Genomic DNA, 22538 nt, shown 5'->3' with positions numbered 1-22538 from the left:
TCTCTAACCTTTGGGATTAGTGTTATATTAGAATAGTTCTCCCCAATTTAGGACATGTAATCCTCTTCTTGGAATAACACTTTTCCTATAGAATGAGTATACCTCTTATTAAAACAAATTGTCCAACCATTCTCTTAACACTCAACTCAAATTTCTAACTCAAGTCACCCTCATATATTACATAACATAATACATATTTTCATAATTATTAAAAAAACCCCATTGTCTACAAGAAGTACATTTAGGTGTTACACCTTTTTAGGAGCAGATCCTCTTAGTAATGAGGATGCTATTAGAGCAACATTATATATTTGTTAGGCAATATTAAAGAAATTTCTTTCAATTAATTTTGATTGGACAACCAAATTGTGCTTCAACTATTGGATATTAACCATTAAGGTTGACTAATTAGGAATAGTAAAACGAGATGATCTCGATCTGTTATCAAATTCTTTAGATGTCCAGTTATCTAAAACCTTTCTATGCCAACAAGGGATCAATGTAACAATTGTTTGAAGTCTATAATAGTTAAATATGGATATGATCCTCCTTTCGTAGCCCTAATAACTTTGTTGATGAGATTTCTCTTCAACAACTAATGTATGCAAATAACCTTATACAAGTTAGACTACATTAGTGGTAATGAGGATTTGACAATAGACCTTTTTATCCACCATAAATGTATAATGAATAAGATATAAAAATAAGGAGACAAAAAGTTATTGATGTGGTTCAACTTGATGGTTGGAAAACTTATGTACATGGTTTGTTATTTAGCTTATATTACAAGGAGAAATATCTTGAAATGAAAGTTAAATGAGTATTCTTGTGTCAACTTGTTTGTGCAATATGTATATGTGTCTCTCTTTGTCTCTCTCCTATGTTGCTCTCTTTCTATATTGATCTTTCATATTTATATGACAAAGAGAATAAGTTATATTCAAATAGGAAAATTTCAGGGTTTTTATATTTTGAGGAATAATTCTTATTCTATTTGAACTGAAATGAAATAGTGATAATAATATTATTATCTTATTGGTGAATGAAGAGAGTTTTTTTCTTATGGGAAAAGGACAATTTTCTACCCAAGTTTTAGTCAAAATTTAAAATCATACGTACGACAGATAAAAAATTCAAATATCTATCTATAGACTAACTGTAATCCAAATTTTCAGTTAGAGACAAAGATAAAATTATCATTTTATCCATAAATCCTATAACCTAAAAAATTTATGTAATTTCCCTACCTTAGTTGAGAAAACTCACATTTATCCCCCATAATTAAACTTTGAAAAATTCACTTTTTTCCTTTTCTAAATTTCATCTTTGATGGCTTAGGAACCGACTGATGATCGAGAAGAAGAGAACGTCTTCTCCAACGAAGAATGACCCTTCTTCATCTAACGTTGTCTAGATGGGCAAGAGGAGACGAAGGATGACACTACGTCATCATTCATTGCGTCATCTAGACGCGATGATGAATGACGACATTTCGTAATCTTTCGTAGTCACGTTTGAATGATGCGATGAAGGACAACAAAGAGTTGTCCTTCATCGAGTCTTCTAGAAGATGAAGGAAGACTCTTTGTCGTCTGGATTGAAAGACTATCCTTCATCATCGGATCTGGAAGATGTATGGAAAACGTCGGTCGTTGATTGAAATGATGGTGATTGGAGAAGAAAACAAACCATAGGGTTGAAATCTAAACATTTCAAATTTTGAAAATAAGTTGAAGTGTTAGTTTTTAAAATTTGGGAGATAAAACGATATAAATTTTAAAGTTTTATAGTTTATGGATAAAATAATAATTTTATTTCTATCTTTAATTAAAAATTTAAATGAGAGTTAATCTATGAGTGAATATTTAAGTGAGAAATAGTCCTTTCCCCTTTTCTTATGGATGCAAAGCAGATGAATAAGGAGATTTATTATTTAGTAGAGTTCCTTCAAATGTGGAATGACAGACCTATTTGTGCACCTGGACACTTGACAAACAAGCGGTCATACTCAGTCGCTGTCGTTGTAGCCATTTGCTGACCACCATTGTTCATATTGACTCGAATGAAATGATATGCTTCTTTGACAAACATTTTGTGGATATCAGGTAGAGCTCACCATGAAAGAAGGTGTACCAATCAAGATGAGAAACTTGTGGCAAATTTTTTTTATTATTATTATTTATTGTAAAATTAAAGAAAAATGATTGAAAAGGTTGATTACTCACTATTATATATTTTTTTAAAACCCAATCTTCTAATTTTTTTTTTTCAGCAGTCTACTTAGACTATTCTCTCCAAGTCCGCCGCTGCCTGTCTGCGTAACTGTCATTAGAGTGAGGTTAGAGAATTCAACTCTAGAAAACCATTAAAATCTTTGATTTTCAGCTGACATGTCATCGTTTATGAGCATTTGACAAAGATACGATTACTTTGAGAAAAATCTAGCCTAGCTTTAAGACCATAAACCGAAAGCATGAAGCGTGTAATCACTAGATAAGTTTATCGCCGACTAATTTAATAGAAAATTCATTGTGATTGAAGATATTTTGTCTGTTTCCCGGCCGGCTATATTGAACCAAGAAAACACGTATACATAAAGAACGGTAGATTTTTTACTGCTGAATCATTCCAGGTGCCATCGCTAATATGACCAGGTGACGTGCTCTTTGTTAACGAGTTCTATATAATGTCCCTTATCAGTTCATGGAAATGAATCATAGTTGCTAGCGGCTGACAGCTAATACAGCCAAGTTGAGGCAACTGATATTTCTGTGCACTCTTGATTTAGAGCGGGGTCATAAATTAGGGGTAGCTGATTTGAAAGCCTTCTTCGGTATGGCTCCCTACACTATTCCAATGTGGTTCTTTCTTATCCTACTGCCTTTACTGCTTTTTTTCCTCTTGAAGAATATTCGATCTCTCAGAATACTGAATAAGCAGCTCCCACCAGGCCCTCCAAAGCTTCCAATTCTAGGAAATTTACACCAACTAGGAGAGTTGCCTCACCAATCTCTGAGGCAACTTTCTGCCAAATATGGACCGGTCATGCTTCTAAAGCTTGGTCGTATACCCCTTGTTGTTATCTCCTCTGCGCAAGCGGCAAAAGATGTCTTAAAAAATCATGATCTTGACTGTTGCAGCAGACCACACTTTACAGGAAGTGGGAAGCTTACCTATAATTATTTAGATATGGCTTTTTCACCATATAGTGAGCACTGGAGAGAGATAAGGAAAATATGTGTTCTTGAGCTTTTTAGCCTCAAGAGGGTGCAGTCATTTCACTTCATTAGGGAAGAAGAAACCGCTTTTCTAATTAATTCGATCTCTGAATCAGCAGCTTCTGCAACTCCTGTTGATCTTTCTGAGAAGATTTTTGCTCTAACAGGAAGTGTCATTTTCAGAATGGCGTTTGGGAAGAGATTTCGAGGGAGTAATTTTGATAATCGGAGATTTGAAGAATTGGTTCATGATGTTGAGTCTGTAGTGGGAGGTTTCACTGCCAATGAGTGCTTTCCCTATATAGGTTGGATTGTTGACAGACTGACCGGATATTACAAAAAGCTTGACAGAGTTTTCCATGAACTGGATACTTTATTCCAGCAGATAATTGATGATCATCTTCAACCCGAGAGGACAAAACGAGATGCTCAGGAAGATATTATTGACGTGTTGCTGAAAATAGTAAGGGAAGAAACGGAATCTCGGCTCACAGAAGACAATATAAAGGCTGTTCTCTTGGTAAGTAAATTTCCAGTTATGACACGTTGGCTTTAATTGCTTCAATAATTAGTCTAATTATGAGCCTTGCTTGTCTCCACACTCACACTGCCACATATTGCCGGCTCCATTTGGCCTTTAATTGACCGCAGCTACTCTGGCCACAGGCCAATTTGGCCCTTGAATTGGATCAAAACTGACCAGATCAAAATCAGAATTAGAACTGTTAAAATCAAAATTAAAATTAAATTTTGACAGTTTAATTTTGATTTTAATATTTTTTAACCATTAAACCATCGGTTTATAGCCGGTCTATAAACCGACGGTTCAAAAAATTTATAAATCGATTTTTTTATTTTTTAAATTTAAAAAAATTTACATGAACCGGCAAAGCAAATGTTAACATTTGCTTTAAAACATTTGCAGGGCCCGGGTCCTGCAAATGTTTTAAACTTGGCTACTGTTTGACTGTATTTTTTTAATTCTTTAATATAAAATTTTAATTATAAATATTATTCAATCTTTTAACTCTCTCATTTCTCATTCTCTCCATTCTCAATCTTTCAATCAAATTATCTTAAATTTAATTAAATTTTTTCTTTATTTTTATCAATTCTAATTTTAATTTTTATAATTTAATTATTATTTTTTTCTATTGTACAATTTTATAATTAATTATTCCTCTTGAGATTTGAAAGAATCAAAATCTACATAGTTCTATTTACTTTTTTTTTTATAATGAATAAAATAAATTATATAATTAATTATGAAGGATAATAGAAAAAATAATAATAATAGGTGATAAATATAATTTATTTTATTTATTATAAAAAAATAATAAATAAAACTACGTAGACTTTGATTCTTCTAAATTTCAAGAGGATATGTAAAAAAACATAATTGAAAAATTAAGTCTAAGCTTTTTTTTTTATTTTTTATTTTTAATTATTATAATTATTAATTAAAAAAGTAAATCGGGGTCATGAATCAGAACCAATAGTTTAATGTGGGTTTTGAACCGGGTCATGAACCAGAACCATTGGTTCCAAATCAATTATGAATCGTTTTGTAATGGTTTTGATTCAAGGTTTTTATTTTTTTAAACAGTGAATCGACGGTTCTGAACCGAAACCATGGGTTCATGAACCGTGGCTAGGTCTACCGCAACCATATTTAAGGAGACATTCTTATATAAATATGTAGATTTAGAAGTTTTATAAACATTTTGGCTGCATCTTTTGTTCTTTTAGAAAAAGGCTGACGTTACAATCCCATCCTGAAAAGGTCTTCACTATCAACCTTGGAAAACAGAATTAGGTTTCTAAATGGTTCATGACGGTTAGACTATGGGTGATGGGCTTTAAGATAATTTGTGTTGCCCCAAACGGTAGCTTGTCTGTGACATTGTGGATTCCTAAAGAGTTTTCAAGATGGTTCAAGTTTAAGATTTGTTAGTGCCAAAATAAGATAAAACTCTTAATTTATCTGGTCTCATAGTTATAAAATTAATAACTAGATTTAGAGTTTTAACTACTTAATATAATTAGTCAACCTCAAAAGGAAACCCTCTTAGTCTAGGTTTCTCATTAGAAAATAAAAAAAGCTTTGTGCTCTAGCTGTGAATTTCCTTAGCCCCACCACTTTTGTTGCATCACATCTTACAACCATCTCACTATTACCACTATCACTCACGGCTTAGGCTATAGATCACCTGATAAATTGCACCTGCCTGGATTATTTTATGAAATCTAAGTAATTAACAACTCTTTTATTATCCTGTTATATCAGAATATATTTTTGGGTGGAGTAGACACAAGTGCAATTACTGTGATCTGGGCAATGGCAGAGCTAACTAAGAATCCAAGATTGATGCATAAAGCACAAGAAGAAGTGAGAAAGTGTGTTGGACCGAAAGGAAAAGTGACAGAGTCTGACCTCGACAAACTTGTATATATGAAAATGATAATCAAAGAAACTTTGAGATTGCATCCTCCAGCCCCACTCTTACTTCCAAGAGAAGCTTTGTCCCGATTCACAGTTAATGGTTACAACATTTATCCAAAAACAATGATCCAAATTAACGCTTGGGCAATTGGAAGAGATCCCAAAAGCTGGGATAACCCTGAAGAATTCTCCCCGGAAAGATTTATGAATAACTCCATTGATTTTAAAGGGCAAAATTTTGAGCTTTTGCCATTTGGATCTGGTCGACGAAGTTGTCCCGCTATGCATATGGGGTTAATTACGACGGAAATCGCACTTGCTAATCTCTTGTATTGTTTTGACTGGAAATTACCCAGTGGAATGAAGGAGGATGATTTGAACATGGATGAATCAGCTGGGGTGAGCCTCACCGTTTCAAAAAAGATTCCTCTAATGCTTGTGCCAGTCAATTATCTCCAGCAGCCATGAGTAAAGAAGACAAAGCTCTACGTTGTCTAATAATATCTAATAATTATAAATAATCTCTAATAATATTGCATTTTAGGAACAACTCAGAAAATAGTCCTTTATTGCTCATGATTGAATCTTTTGTTCTGACTCGAGTTATGTGAAAGATTCCCTCCAATTCATCTTTCAGGCTTTCCAGCTGAATGTTATTGGCTTCAGTATTTGTTCCCTATTTTCTTCTTGTTCTTGATTTTAGTCTGTAAATCCTTACAGATGCAAATTAATTATTGTTGAAGATGATGAATTTATTATTGAAAACACAGCAGCTCCAATGGAGATATAAGCGAAAGGAATCTCAATACCAACAAATAATCAAGTATTATAACAAATAAAAACTCTGAATTACTTGATGTAGCAATTGAGGTCTTCACTATTTAAAAAAAAAGACATTCCTAAAAGAATAAGAGGGAGAAACCATGGCGACTGTATCCCACCCTAATTAATAATTATGCATAAACTACAATTTGTTAACTTCTAAAGGACATTTAAATAATTTCATCTAATTAATTTTAAATACATTATTTTATATTTTTTATTATGTTTATTTATTTATTTTATATTACTCGTCTTTTCCACTTCCCCTTCTTCACCGCGGGCACTCTCCCATGACTGTTTTGTTCTTATTCCTGTCACTCCATCGCAGTTTTGCACATGGAGATGTTGTCTGTTTCTATGTCTGCAGATTTATGGTCCGCATATCTAGGGCGTCGAACATTGTAAGTGGAAGATCAATACAAAAGTCTTGTACTTGTCTATGTTAGGAGGCTGAGCCAAAATCCCTTGTTTTGATAAGATTAAGGCCCAGCTGATGTCTTTTATGTTTTACTCATATATATATATATATATATATATATATATATATATATATATATATATATATATATATATGTATCATTATGCCTAATAATTAACCCATATAAAAAAAATAAAAGAATAAAATTATGTATTTAAATAAATTTTACTAATTTATTTATATAGATTGTGATACAACTATTCCTATTATTTTTAGTTTTATATATTTTTAAAATTTTCTCATAAATGCCTAAACTTAATTTATTCAATTCTTGACATAACCACTCAATTATCAACTATTTTAATCTCTCAACTTTCAAGTGAAGCTAATTTAATCTCTCCTAGTTTCTCAAATAATGTTGTTTTTATTTTATTTTACTATTTAGTCAATTTTATTTCTTTTCTCAAATTCATTTAAAATTAGATTATAATTCAAATAAATTTAATCCTTCTTAATTTCTCAAATAATGTTTTTTTATTTTATTTTAATATTTAATCAATTATATTTCTTTTCTCAAATTAATTTCAAATTGGATTATAATTCAAATAAATTTAATCTTTTTGATTATATTAATAATAGGAAAAATAAATACAGTCACAATCACCACCACAAAATTAAAAAAAAAAAAGTTAACAGTGTGGGAGAATTCAATCAAATAGAAGAAAATATTGATAGTAAAATAGTTCGACGTGCATTATGTAAATATTGCAATTCTAGTTTTACATGTGTAAGTTCGAGTGGCATTATGCATCTCTATAGGCATATCAAGAAGCATTGCAAAATAGTGTCGTAACACTTAAAAAGCAATAACAAATTTTGTTTACAAGGTCAATATCGGTATATGAATCCTCTTTTGTTGGTCCATCCACTTTTATAATGAGGAAATTTTTAACTTCACATAAATATGAGAAACAACATAGTCAAGTGTGTTGTTACAACTGATAAAACTTTTTTATTTGATGATAATAATATTTTAGAATGGTTTGTGCAAAATAGTGTACAACATATATTTATAAAAGTTCTTAGGAGCACATTAAGATAACTTAAACAATTTAATAAAGTTATTTCAATAACTTCTGATTTGTGGATATCTAATAACCAAGATTTAATATATATTTGTACAATGGCTTATTAAATTAATTATAATAGGCAATTATAAAAGAAACTTATGGAATTTTGAGTTTTAGAATATCTAAATACTAGCATTACTAGAGGTGGCGATGTGCTGAATCAGACTGGCTCTGGCTTAGCTCATCAGGCCCATGGGCTGAGCCGAGCCTTAGGCCTACATAGTAATAAGCCTTCGAGCTATGCTGACCCATAAAAACTTTAAGGCCCAAGGCTTGACCCTATATATAATAGGTTGAGCTAGACCTTAAATAGGTTGGGCCATGAGCCCCTACCAGGCTAACCCATTAACTTTAATAAATTTTTTTAATTATGTTTTAGAAAACATGTTAGGAAATTAAATTGTGATTAAAAAGAAGATAAACTTATTTATAATAGGTGAATTGAGTTCTCATGATCAATCTCACCAATTTGAGATTTAAAATATAAGTTTGATTGAACCTTCTACTTTGTTTAATCTTTATTTATAGTGCATGAAGGGAATGAGTGATTGTATCCTTTTAGATGTAGGATTTTTACACTTACGCTTTTGCATTTTGTAAAGAGTCTCACATCTAAAAGAATAAAATTTTTCACTTCCTTCACTTACTATAAATAAAGATTAAACAATATGTTTCAACAAAACTAAAATTTTGGTTATCTCATACATTTGAGATTAATCTAAATGTCAAAAATTCATATTGGGCTTACAAGTATGAAGATTGAAACTCATATTACACAAAACCAATTGGCTTGTGTTAAGGTTTAATCCACACATTTATATATCACTCTCTTATGTTATATTCATTAGATGTGAGACTTTTTTTCTTTCTTTTTATTTGAGTCTCTAATACCCCCGCTAAAATGTAAGCACTTAGGTTGTTAGACTTGTCGTTTGACTAAGTCGGTTTTTGGCTGGATGCATTGTCACATATATCTAGAAACACTTAGACTGTTAAACTCGTTGTTTGACTCATGCTCTAATATCATGTCAAAAATATATATTAGACTTACAAGTGTGTAGATTGAAACCCATATTACACAAAACCAATTGACTTATGTTAAGGTCTAATTTGTTTTGTGTAATATAAATTTCAATCTACATACTTGTAAGCCAATATATATTTTCGATATGGTATCAGAGCACGAGCCAAACTGCGGGTTTAACAACCGAAGTATTCTTGGATACAAATGACAATGCATCTAGCCAAAAATTGGCTGAGTCAACAGCAGGTCTAACAACGTAGGTGTTTGCATTTAAGCAGGGGTGTTGGAGAGTCAAATAAAAAGAAAGAAAAATAGTCCCACATCTAATGAATAAAACATCAGAGAATGGTATATAAGTGTGTGGATTAGACCTTAACACAAACCAATTGGTTTTATATAATATAGGTTTCAATCTTCATATTTGTAAGTCTAATATATAGTTCTGACATGACATCAGAGCACGAGCCAAACAGTGGGTTTAACAACTTAAAGTGTTCTTGGATACAAGTAACAACGTATCCAACCAAAAACTGACTAAGCCAAAAAAAAGTAACTCTAATAGCCTAGGTGTTGAGGTGTAGTAGCCAAAAATTTAAAAGTGCAATATGTACTTATAGAACATCAGGTTTTTGATATCCTTACAAAACCTTTGCCTATATCCAGATTTGAGTTTCTTAGAGAAAAACTGCATTTACTAGAATGGGTAAATTTTTCTAAAGAATGTGAAAATGGTACAAGGGATAGTCTTCAGACATTGATGTGTGTTATATAAAGCCTGATGAGAAAGTTACTTATGCAAATGAGCAGCTGAAGGTGTTTAGTAGTATAGTGGAGAATGCAACTGAAAGTTTGACTTCTTCTGTTTAAAATGTTTACAACTCTATTGTTGTTTTCAGTTGCATTGACTTGAGGGAGGATGTTAAACTAGAAATGTAGTTGAGTCTCCTTGAAGCCCATTTCTGTTGATGTTCCGAAGCCCAACTAGAAGTGAGTTGGAGCCGTGTGGTGAGCACAAAACAACATATTCTTTCGCCTTTTACTAAAGAATAATGTGTGCTCGCCACAGACAATGACATAAGCCAATAAGTTTTATGTAATATGAGTTTCAATCTACACACTTGTAAGCCAATATATATTTCTAACATGGTATTAGAGCACGAGCTAAACGACGGATTTAACAACCTAAATGTTCTTGGATACAAGTGACAATGCATCTAGTCAAAAATCGGCTAAGCCAAATAGCAGGTTTAACAACCTAGGTGTTTGCACTTAAGCAGATGTGTTGGAGACTCAAATAAAAAGAAAGAAAAAAGAGTCTCACATTTAATAAATAAAACATAAGAGAGTGGTATATAAATGTGTGGATTGTACCTTAACACAAGTCAATTGGTTTTGTGTAATATGGATTTCAATCTTCACACTTGTAAGTCTAATATCTATTTTCGACACTAAAGGACTCAAATTCAGTTTCTTTAAGTCTAAAATTTTTATTTCTTAAAAATATTTATAATTTTTATATTATAATTATTAATTAATTAATTATATTATAATTTTTAAAAATATTATGAATAGTAACATGCCTGGCTAGGCCGGCCCAAGGGCTTAGACCTAGTCTATAAGGTCCATGGGTTGGCCCAATATGCTCTAGTGCTGGGTTGGACCCCTTTCGGTTGGGCCTTATTCCACGGGTTTCGATTCAGACCTCCATTCAGCTTGGCCCAATTAACACATCTAAGCATAACCATTTATGGATAATTAGCTAAAAATTTTATTGAATATAAATAAATTAAAAATATTTTTCTATCATATTTCATGATTGATCAGCAAATGATAAAGTTATTGAATTAATATTGTGATGTTTAAATCTACCTTCATATAATAAATTTTATTGCACAAAATGGAAAAAAATTAGCACAAAAAGAAATAGAAAGAATTAGATATAAAATTATTTATATTTCATCATCTGAGTGACATTTACAGCAACATCATAAAATGTTTGAATAAATGAGATTAAAAAGAGAAAATTTAAAATTGATGTTAACACTTATTAGAACTTAATATATTTAATGTTAAAATCTCAATATTTTTTTATTGAATCAAATTTGTTATCCTACAACTTACTTAGTTTTATATTAAATAATAGAAATTAATTTTGCTTTTAAAAGAATATAGATATCATGAAAATTTTGGACATATTACAAAATCAAAGAATTTTTTTTTTTAAATATTAAAAAGATGCACTTGTATTGTTTGTTGTATCCACTATACTAGATCTTAGGCAAAGTTATTAGGAAAAATCTAAGGATCCCTTTATCATTAACAATGGAAGAAGTTACGAAATTTTCACTTAAAACATATTCAGTTTTATGAAGTAAAATATGAAAACAATACAATCACAGTTAACTTCATTTTTATCTAAAGGTTTATCATCACAAAAGGTATACAATTAATAGGTTCAAGTTCTTCTTTCGGAGAATTTATAAATTACACAAATATTGACTATTTGTCTAATATTATAGTTGAAAATGATCAATTTGATATTCTTGCATGGTGGAACGCACATAAAAAAATTACCTTATAATTTCCACCGTAATATGTGATTTGCTAACACTTGCAATATCTAATGTAATATCGTAATCAACTTTTAATATGAGTGAAAGCATTTTAAATGACAGAATATCAAGTTTACACCCAAGTGTTATTGAAAATAAGTTAATGAAAGATTAGGTGGTGACAGATTTCAAGCTACAAAATCATATTGTTGAAAATATATATTTGAAGAGTTTAGAAATTTAGATATAGAAGAAAGTGAAAATGTATATTGCTTGAAAATTGTAATACATACAAGTTTAGATTTCAATGTATGATTTCTTTTACTATATTGGTTTAATTTTTTTTTATTATGTAATTATAGTTTTTCTCCACCCTAAATAAGAATTTTTTATAAAAGTTCATAGGTATTGCCCATGTTATTTTAAAAAATTATTAACATTAATAATTTATACAATATAAAAATTGTTTTTTTACGGGTCAACCTGAAAAACACGTTATGTATACATATTTTTTTCCACACTATTACATTCCAAAAAAAAAAAAAACAATTTACCATCTTTGGCCCAAATTTTACCATCAACTTTAAGTTTTGGGTTAATTAGAGTAAGAATTTTTGGTTGTGTTAAGATTTTGAAACGTTTCAACAAGGTTAATCTTGTTTGGGTAAGTTGCTGACATTTGATATTGTTGAAAAAAAAATTGAGATGAAATTTTTAAATATTTGGTGATGAAGCTTTTTGTTTTGATGGAAAGAACATGGAAAGTACGCTGGGGTGAGAAAGAAGGTTTTATAGATTTAGTTTTATGTGTGTAAAATTAATGAGTTTAGACAGAACATATAATTTAGTGAAAGGGTAATAAAGTTTTTTTAATATTTAGTAGACTTTTATTTGCAAATATTTAAATGAACTCGGGTTTAAGAAATGAGAAGTGCTATGTAAATAAATAATTTGTATACTTTTATGTGTAAATAATAATATATTATTATATGATTAAATAGTTTTAAATATGAATGTTCAAAAATATTAAATAACTAAATCAAACTGATTTTTAAACCAAAAATTAAATTGAAAGATAGGGTATTTAAAAAAACTAGTTCTTATAAAAAAACCAAATACAAAAAAACCAAATTTGCAGTTTAGTTACCAGTTTGTCTATTTTTAAAAACTCGTAACTCAATCGAATTAGTTTTTTAAAAATCGAATAAAAAATTAATAAAATATTAAATATATTTTTAAAAAAATTAGAAAAAGATAATAAAATATGATAATCTTTTGAGAATTGGTTCAAAATTAGTTATTCAAAAATTCAGTTTTATTAATTAATATTTTCAGTTTAATTTAAAATCAATTAATCTTTAAATTAATTCAGTTTCAGTTTATAATTTTTTTTTTTAAAAAAAAACCTTTGATTAGGTTAATCAATTTTCAACACCCTTAATTTTATATTGGAGACAGGGCAATACCACATTATATATTATTATATTATATATTAATATGTTATTATTTATATATTGAATTGGGTAAATTATTTGTTTAGATAATTTTATTCTTACGAAATATCCCTTGCTTGAACGGCGAACTTTGAAAATAAACCTTAACACGTGTTATTTAGGTACCCTAGCCACCGCCTGAGTCATCTGAACTAACTTAACACGTGTTATTCAGGCACCCTAGCCACCGCCTGAGTCATCAGAACTGTGGTTCATAAATAGGAGGCGGCTGATTATTTCATGGGTTGTAAAACAAGCTCAATTACAAATATTTTGAAGCTCAGATGGCTTTGGACACTCTATGCATGGCCACATTGCTCTCTCTTCTGCTAATCGCAATACTTTTCCTCCTCAATAACATAAAACAAGTCAAAAAGCAAAACAACCGCCTCCCACCTGGCCCACCCAAGCTTCCAATACTGGGCAATTTACATCAACTTGGAAAATTACCTCACCAATCTTTTTGGAAACTCTCCCAAAAATATGGCCCAGTCATGCTCCTAAAACTCGGTCGTGTATCCCTCGTTGTAATCTCCTCTGCTGAAGCTGCAAAGGATGTCTTAAAAATTCATGACCTTGACTGTTGCAGCAGGCCACCGTTAACCGGCTCTGGGAAGCTCTCATACAGCTTTTTAGATGTCGCTTTTGCACCGTATGGTGATTACTGGAGAGAAATGAGGAAGATGTGTGTGTTGGAGCTTTTCAGCTTGAAGCGGGTCCAGTCATTTCGGTTTATTAGGGAAGAAGAAGTGGCGTCGCTGATGGACTCCATTTCTCAGTCGTCATCTACAGCCTCTCCTGTGGAGCTTTCAGAGAAGATGTATGCTCTAACTGGAAGTATAGTATTTAGGATGGCTTTTGGAAAGAGATTTCAGGGGAGTAATTTCGATGATAATGACTATAGATTTCAAGAGTTGATTCGTGCAGCCATGGCTGTGGCTGGAGGCTTCACTGCAGAAGAATGCTTCCCTTATGTAGGCTGGTTGATTGATCGAGTAAGGGGTTATCATTCAATGATCGAGAGAGTTTGCCATGAATTGGACGATTTCTACCAGCAAATAATCAACGATCATCTTAAACCTGAGGGTGGAAGGACAAAACAAGAGCCAGAGGACATCATCGATGTGATGTTGAAAATTGAGAGAGATCATCAAATTCAATCTGGCCGCCAAGCTCAGCTAACAAGAGATGGTATTAAAGCAGTCACCATGGTAAGCAGTTTTCCATGTTAATCATCGTTACCTTTTCTAAATGCACCTCACCACCCCACTTGAATTTTTGTAAATATAATGGTAAAAATGAAAAGGGTCTACGTCCGTGAACTTGTGACCCAGGATACCTTCTTTTGATGGATGAGTCATGAATAAAAAAAATTTGGTACAAATATATTATATTATATAAATTTATCTTTATGAATCTAATAATTTAAATTAAGTGTTCAGTTTTTCTCTTAATTTTAATATTATTATAAATTTATATATATATATATATTATTTATACGACATAATATTTTAATATTAAAAATTAATTTTTAAAAAATGAAAAACTGTTTTTTCATTTACTTTTTTCTTTTTCATTAAAATTTCGTCTTTTAGAAAGTGTAAGTCTATATAAAGAAAAACATGGGTAACGAACGAATCCACTGTTCTCAATCTATTAGAATTAGAATTTTCATAGTATGTTAATATAAATTATATATTTATTTTCATTTTAAATTAATTAAGAGCAATGTTGTATATATATATTTTTGAATGTATGCAATTAAAAATACCAATAGTATCTTATTCTTGGATTAAGTATTAATTTATCTTTGATTCAAAATTATCAAATAAAAATATATCATTACTTATTTAATATTCTAAAAAACCATTGTATTATGAACTTAAAATTGGCTTCACGGTTATGTTTGTATGTCAGAATATACTTTTGGGCGGGGTTGACACCAGTGCAAGTACCGTAGTGTGGGCAATGGCAGAGCTAGCGAGGAATCCAAAAGCCATGAAAAAAGCACAAGATGAAGTGAGAAACTGTGTTGGAAATAAAGGAAGAGTTACAGAAGCCGACATAGATAAACTCGAATACCTGAAACTGATAATCAAAGAAACTCTTAGACTCCACCCTCCTGCCCCACTTCTACTTCCAAGAGAAACTATATCCCACTTTACAGTTAATGGTTACAGCATTTATCCTAAAACGCTGATGCAAGTCAATGCCTGGGCAATTGGAAGAGACCCTAACACTTGGAGAAAACCTGAAGAATTCTTCCCAGAAAGGTTTTTTGATAGCTCTTTTGATTTTAAAGGGCAGAATTTTGCGTATTTACCATTTGGAGCTGGTCGAAGAAGTTGCCCTGGAATTCATTTGGGATTAATAACATCGGAGCTAGCACTTGCAAATCTCCTGTATTGCTTCGATTGGAAATTGCCAAATGGGATGAAGGAGGAAGATTTGAACATGGAGGAGGCACCTGGTCAGTCTGTTACGGTCTCTAAGAAGACGCCTCTCAACCTAATGCCAACCAACTATTTGCAATTAAAAGTTGGAAATGATTAAGTTTTGATTTGCAATGTCGACTGGCTATATAAATTGCAGTAAGAATTTTATTTCCTATTTTGGCTGCGTATCTTCTAGCTTGTAATAAGACAAAATTATGTCATTTGGTATTTTCTTAATAATAATTTTTGCAAGGTTACCTGTAAGAGTATCATTGTATCAAATAAATTAATAGTGCATGTTGGTTTAAAACTTTGTGCGTCACAATTTATAACGTAAAATGGGTCTACCTTATCATTTATTTAGAGTTAAAGCTTCAACTACAGTGACTCCGTGTCTAGCTTAGTAAAGACATCACCAAATTTTGGAGAGTTATTCTCCAATTTTGAAGCCTCAAATGAACACTCTCTATGCAATATTTCTTCTCTCTTGGCCATTGCTTGCAAGTTTACAGTCAAACTCTCAAGCCTCGTACTTTTCCCATTTTATGATTTCCAACTTTGATCTTTAGCCCTTTTTATTTCAATTGTTGTGTTAACTTATGCTCAATTATAACATCGGTTCTGATGTGGATAGATTGACTTGTATTTTATCCATCCGTGCTAACTAGAATAGTGATTTGTTGCTTCAAATATATACACTAATCTTGATTTTCTTCGTGCCCAGTCAAATCAAGACAAAGCTTTGATAGCACTTGACGTAGAACAAATGTAGTGCATTTATGCTCTGATAGCATTTAAGCAAGACACACGTAATTGGGGTTATAATATCATTCATAAGGACGTAAAATAGTTGATCTTCAATAGATGAAAGATAAATAAGAATTCAATATAATCATTATAAAACAATTTTAAGAAAACGTAAATATGAATTTTATTGATAACTTAAATTGATTCATTTAAATGACAAAACTCATGTTAGAATAAAAAACCTAAAAACATAAAGAAAATTATTTTAATTGAACTATCCTAAACAATAACTTCCTAAAAATCTTTAGTTCCTAAATTAAAATAGGACACTTATTAAAAATAAAATATGATCCTTAAATTATTAAGAAAACTAATATTAATAAAAGGTTTTATTAACTAAATTAGATTAAGAATCTTTATTTCACATATATAAAGTTTTTTTTATGGCTTTATGTCATTATGTATACCCATATCATCATGCCATGTTGCTAAATGAACTACGATATCATGTGTCATGTTATTCTTAAGTATCATATTATATATTACACCATCCTCATTCATTTGAATCATTTCTTTAGCGTTTTAATATTTTTTACCACATCATTGTCTTTCTATGGTGCTCAATTACCTTAAAAAAAAAGACTCAATATTTGTACGCAAGTTAGGTTTATAGGCCTTGGGTTTGAGTTTTTTGGCTTGTCATCCTTCCTATTAGGTTGGACAAGCTTCGATTGTTTCCTAACTCCTTTAGTGAACTAGTTGTTTTTATATTTTTTTCCCTTTATATACACATTTAATTACCTAAAAAAATGTGCAAGTTCTAAATTTGTCTTTAATTAGTATTATTTAATATAATTTATGCAGTAATTGGGATTTAAAGAGATAAAATATGAAGAGTAACTCGTTTTTATTTGAATGAGATATTTATACTAATCCTTCGTAGGTTGTCAAGTTTGTGATTACACCGATTATCATTATTTTTATTAAATAGATTTTTTAAGTGTATGTTCATATATTATAAATTTTATGATTACATATTATATATATATATATATATATATATATATATATATATATATATATATATATATTGAGTATACAAACAAGTACACAGGTAATATATTATTACATGAGTTAATGATTTTACATTAAAGATAAGATAACATCTAATTATATAAAAATATATTATATATATTTATTTATATAGTAAAAAATTATGTATATATATCATTGTTTTTGTCTTAATGACACTCTTTACGCTATTACTTCAAAAAAATAAAAAGAATTTCCCATCTTTAGCTCAACTTTTACCGTCAACTTTAAAGGGCATAATATTAATTTAACACACCTTCAAAATTTCAAGAAACCCAAATAACTTGGTTAAATTGGTCCTCCTTCATCTAAACTAACAAAAGTAAAGGTTAGTCTTTCAAACCAATTACGGTAGATTTTCTTCTTTCTTCTTCATGTTAATTCCTCCATTAATCAAAACTCCCCAACTCCAGCAATAATCTTGATTTTTTTCTCCAATTTCTCTCTCCTTAGTATCAATTCCAAAACTCTAAGCCTGATCTAGGCAGGCCACAATCTTTTCGTACTCATTTATTTTTTCAGTTTTGGGTTAATTAGAGTAAGAAATTTTGGTTGTGTTAAGATTTTGAAAAGTTTCAATAAGGTTAATCTTGTTTGGGTAAGTTTTTGACATTTGATATTGCTGAAAAAAAATTGAGATGAAATTTTTAAATATTTGGTGATGAAGCTTTTTGTTTTGATGTAAAGAATATGGAAAGTGCGTTGGAGTGAGAAAGAAGGGTTTGTAGATTTAGTTTTATGTGTGTAAAATTAATGAGTTTAGACTGAACGTACAATTAGTGAAAGGGTAAGAAAGTTTTTTTAATATTTAATAGACTTTTATTTGCAAATATTTAAATGAACTCGGTTTAAGAAATGAGTAGAGCTACGTAAATAAATAATTTATATAATTTTATATATAAATAATAATATATTATTATGTGATTAGATTATTTTAAATATGAATATTCAAAAATATCGGGAAACTGAATCAAATCGATTTTTAAACCAAAAATCAAAGTAAAAAATAGATTATTTGAAAAACCAATTCGGATGTTGGTATAAAAATATAAAAAAAACAAGTTTTTTAGTTTGGTTTTCGGTTTATCTATTTTTTAAAACTAGTTAATTGAACTGACTCAGTTTTTTTAAAAAATGAATCAAAAATTAATAAAATATTAAACATATTTTTTTAATTAGAAAAAAATAAAATATGGTAATCTTTTGAAATTTGATTCAAAACAAATTATTCAAAAATTTGATTTGAATTAGTATTTCTCATTTGATTCAAAATAAGTTAATCTTTAAATTAATTCTATTTCAGATTATGATTTTTTCTAACTAAAAGTTTGATTTGGTTAATAAATTTTGAATACCCCTAATTTTATATTAAACATAGGTCAATACTATATTATATATTAATATGTTATTATTTACTTATAAAATTGGGTAAATTATTTGTTTAGATAACTTTATTCTTAAGAAATATCCCTTATTTGAATGGCAAACTTTGAAAATAAACCTTAATACGTGTTATTTAGGTACCCTAGCCGCCGGCTGAGTCACCTGTACCGTGGGTTGTAAATAGGAGGCGGCTGATTGTTTCATGGGTTGTAAAACAAGCTCAATCACAAATATTTTGAAGCTCAGATGGCTTTGGACACCCTATCCATGGCCATATTGCTCCCTCTTCTGTTAATCCCAATACTTTTCCTCCTCAATAACATAAAACAAGTCAAAAAGCAAAACAACCGCCTCCCACCTGGCCCTCCCAAGCTTCCACTACTGGGCAATTTACATCAACTTGGAAAATTACCTCACCAATCTTTGTGGAAACTCTCCCAAAAATATGGCCCAGTCATGCTCCTAAAACTCGGTCGTATATCCCTCGTTGTAATCTCCTCTGCTGAAGCTGCAAAGGATGTCTTAAAAATTCATGACCTTGACTGTTGCAGCAGGCCACAGTTAACCGGTTGTGGGAAGCTCTCATACAACTTTTTAGATGTCTCTTTTGCACCATATGGTGATTACTGGAGAGAAATGAGGAAAATATGTGTGTTGGAGCTTTTCAGCTTGAAGCGGGTCCAGTCATTTCGGTTTATTAGGGAAGAAGAAGTGGCGTCGCTGATGGACTCTATTTCTCAGTCGTCATCTACAGCCTCTCCTGTGGAGCTCTCAGAGAAGATGTATGCTCTAACTGGAAGTATAGTATTTAGGATGGCTTTTGGAAAGAGATTTCAGGGGAGTAATTTCGATGATAATGACTATAGATTTCAAGAGTTGATTCATGCAGCCATGGCTGTGGCTGGAGGCTTCACTGCAGAAGAATGCTTCCCTTATGTAGGCTGGTTGATCGACCGAGTTAATGGTTATTATTCAATGCTTGAGAGAGTTTGCCATGAATTGGACGATTTCTACCAGCAAATAATCAACGATCATCTTAAACTTGAGGGTAGAAGGACAAAACAAGAGCCAGAGGACATCATCGATGTGATGTTGAAAATTGAGAGAGATCATCAGATTCAATCTGGCCGCCAAGCCCAGCTAACAAGAGATAGTATTAAAGCAGTCACCATGGTAAGCAGTTTTCCATGTCAATCATTACTAGTTTGCTAGTGCGCACCTTTTCTAAGTTCACCTCACTTTTCCTCCTTCCTTTTTTGTTTTTTCTCTATGATTCATCACCCCACTTTAATTTTTGTACATATAATGGGAAAAATGAAAAGGGTCTAAGTCAGAGAACTTCTGACCCAGGATACCTGCTTTTGATGGATGCGTCATGCTTCCTCCCAGAGGTGGTGATAGGATTGGGCTGGCTGCGACGCAACTTATCTAGCTTATGGATTGGGTTTAGATCCATACAACAATGGTATTTTAGATCGGACCGATTTATAAAAACTTTAAATCTCAAAACCCAACCCTATATACAATAGATTGGATCAGACTTTAAATGGGTCATCCGTTAAGTTTAATAAAATAATTTTTTTATTAAATAATTTTTTTAATTAAAAAACTTATTAAAAAATTAAATTATAATTAAAAAAAAGATAAACTTACCTATAATAGGTGAGTTAAGTTCTGATGATCAATATTACCAGTGTGAAATCTAAAACATTAGTTTGATTAAATTTTTTATTTTGTTTAACCTTTATTTAATGTGTATAAAGAGAATGAATAATTGTATTCTTTTAGATATGAGACTTTTACATTTACACTTTTCTACTTTACAAAAAGTCTCATTTCTAAAATAATAATTTTTTTTATTTTTTTTATCTACTATAAATAAAGGTTAAGTAACATGTTCTAACCAAATTAAAATTTTGATTGTCTCATTCATTTGATATTGATTGAAAGAACTCAAAGTCATTTTTTTAAGTCTAAAATTATTATTTTTTATAAATATTTATAATTTTTTATATTATAATAACTTATTAATTATATTATACTATGTTATGATTTTTAAAAATATTAAAATAGTAACGATCGGGCCGATGCATGGGCTTAAAACCTAGACCCATGGCCCGACCCGTCAAGCCCATAAATTGGGTCTGATATGTTACAGTGTCAGTTTATACTCTTTTAAACCGAACCTTATTTTTGAGTTTTAGATTAGATCTCTGTTTGACTCAGTTTAATTGCAGTTTTTAAGATTCATGAATAAAAAAATTTTGGTACAAATATATTATATTATATAAATTTATCTTTATAAATTTACGATAGTTTATAAGTAAGTGTTCAATTTTTTTTGTATTTTAAAACTATTCAATTTAATATTATTATAAATTTATATAATTTATATATATATATATATATATATATATATTATTTATATGACATAATATTTTAATATTAAAAATTAATTTTTAAAAAATAAAAAGATGTTTTTCATTTACTTTTTTTTTTTTCATTAAAAACTCTTATTCTATTAAATTTCGTGTTTTAGAAAGTGTAAGCCTGTATAAAGAAATACATGGTAGCAAAGTAATCCAGTGCTCTCAACCTATTAGAATTAGAATTTTCATAGTATGTTAATATAAATTATATATTTATTTTTATTTTAAATTAATTAAGAGTAATGTTATTATATAGTCTTTTGAATATATACAATTAAAAATATAAATAATATTTTATTATATGATTGAATATTAATTTATTTTTAATTTAAAATTATCAAATAAAATTATATTATTGCTTATTTAACATTCTTAAAAACCATTGTATCATGAACTTAAAATTGGCTTCACGGATATGTTTGTATGTCAGGATATATTTTTGGCCGGGGTGGATACTAGTGCGAGTACCATAGTGTGGGCAATGGCAGAGCTAGCGAGGAATCCAGGAGCCATGAAAAAAGCACAAGATGAAGTGAGAAACTGTGTCGGAAATAAAGGAAGAGTTACAGAAGCCGACATAGATAAACTCGAATACCTGCAACTGATAATCAAAGAAACTCTTAGACTGCACCCTCCTGCCCCACTTCTACTTCCAAGAGAAACTATATCCCACTTTACAGTTAATGGTTACAGCATTCATCCTAAAACGCTGATACAAGTCAATGCCTGGGCAATTGGAAGAGATCCTAACAGTTGGAAAAAACCTGAAGAATTCTTCCCGGAAAGGTTTATTGATAGCTCTTTTGATTATAAAGGGCAAAATTTTGAGTATTTGCCATTTGGAGCTGGTCGAAGAAGTTGCCCTGGAATTCATTTGGGATTAATAACATCTGAGCTAGCACTTGCAAATCTCTTGTATTGCTTCAATTGGAAATTGCCAAATGGGATGAAGGAGGAAGATTTGAACATGGAGGAGGCACCTGGTCAGACTCTTACAGTCGCTAAGAAGACACCCCTCAACCTAATGCCAACCAGCTATTTGCAGTTGAAAGTGGGAAATGATTAAGTTTTGATCTGCAACGCCGACTGGCTATATAATTGTAGTAAGACTTTTATGGGAAATTGAAATTTTTACCACTATTTTATTCCATGTATACAAAAATGCCACCTATCCTAAAACTTAAACAAATATACCACAACAGTAATCACCTTCCCCAAAATACCCCTCTTTAATCTTTCAAGCGTATATTATCTCTTTCTTCTTCTCTATAACTTTTTTCTCTCATCTTTCAAGTAATAAAAGAATCATGTAGAAAATAGAATAAATGTTTCAAAAATAAAAGAAGAAAGGA

At 30.4% G+C, this 22538-nt stretch overlaps 3 protein-coding genes and 1 non-coding gene across 4 annotated transcripts; all 4 read left to right on the top strand.

Annotated features, from left to right (window-relative positions):
• The first annotated feature begins 2673 nt into the window (after positions 1–2673).
• LOC123215637 (cytochrome P450 71B34-like) lies at positions 2674–6340 on the top strand. Its single transcript, XM_044635822.1, has 2 exons — positions 2674–3738; positions 5506–6340. The coding sequence occupies exons 1-2, from the start codon at positions 2836–2838 to the stop codon at positions 6127–6129; spliced, it is 1527 nt and encodes a 508-aa protein (XP_044491757.1). The 5' UTR covers positions 2674–2835; the 3' UTR covers positions 6130–6340.
• Positions 6341–10051: 3711 nt separating this feature from the next.
• On the top strand, positions 10052–10164 carry LOC123217799. The gene has a single exon (XR_006502537.1). It is a non-coding gene; the product is annotated as a U5 spliceosomal RNA (small nuclear RNA).
• Positions 10165–13360: 3196 nt separating this feature from the next.
• On the top strand, positions 13361–15799 carry LOC123216111 (cytochrome P450 71B26-like). The gene is made up of 2 exons (XM_044636477.1): positions 13361–14311; positions 15018–15799. Exons 1-2 carry the CDS (start codon positions 13385–13387, stop codon positions 15651–15653), a joined length of 1563 nt encoding a protein of 520 aa, XP_044492412.1. The 5' UTR covers positions 13361–13384; the 3' UTR covers positions 15654–15799.
• A 3114-nt stretch (positions 15800–18913) lies between these two features.
• LOC123216113 (cytochrome P450 71B34-like) lies at positions 18914–22296 on the top strand. The gene is made up of 2 exons (XM_044636478.1): positions 18914–19930; positions 21617–22296. The coding sequence occupies exons 1-2, from the start codon at positions 19004–19006 to the stop codon at positions 22250–22252; spliced, it is 1563 nt and encodes a 520-aa protein (XP_044492413.1). The 5' UTR covers positions 18914–19003; the 3' UTR covers positions 22253–22296.
• The last annotated feature ends 242 nt before the right edge of the window (positions 22297–22538 follow it).

This window comes from Mangifera indica, chromosome 5, assembly GCF_011075055.1.
Source record: "Mangifera indica cultivar Alphonso chromosome 5, CATAS_Mindica_2.1, whole genome shotgun sequence".
In the NCBI taxonomy this organism is placed as follows: Eukaryota; Viridiplantae; Streptophyta; class Magnoliopsida; order Sapindales; family Anacardiaceae; genus Mangifera; species Mangifera indica.
Note: the sequence above shows the minus strand (reverse complement) of the source record. Positions and strands in the feature narration are given on the sequence as shown.

Coding starts and splice junctions, on each gene's coding strand:
- LOC123215637 (XM_044635822.1), top strand. CDS start 2,836: ATGGCTCCCTACACTATTCCAATGTGGTTCTTTCTTATCCTACTGCCT. Junction 3,739..5,505: donor ATATAAAGGCTGTTCTCTTG/GTAAGTAAATTT, acceptor CTGTTATATCAG/AATATATTTTTGGGTGGAGT.
- LOC123216111 (XM_044636477.1), top strand. CDS start 13,385: ATGGCTTTGGACACTCTATGCATGGCCACATTGCTCTCTCTTCTGCTA. Junction 14,312..15,017: donor GTATTAAAGCAGTCACCATG/GTAAGCAGTTTT, acceptor TTTGTATGTCAG/AATATACTTTTGGGCGGGGT.
- LOC123216113 (XM_044636478.1), top strand. CDS start 19,004: ATGGCTTTGGACACCCTATCCATGGCCATATTGCTCCCTCTTCTGTTA. Junction 19,931..21,616: donor GTATTAAAGCAGTCACCATG/GTAAGCAGTTTT, acceptor TTTGTATGTCAG/GATATATTTTTGGCCGGGGT.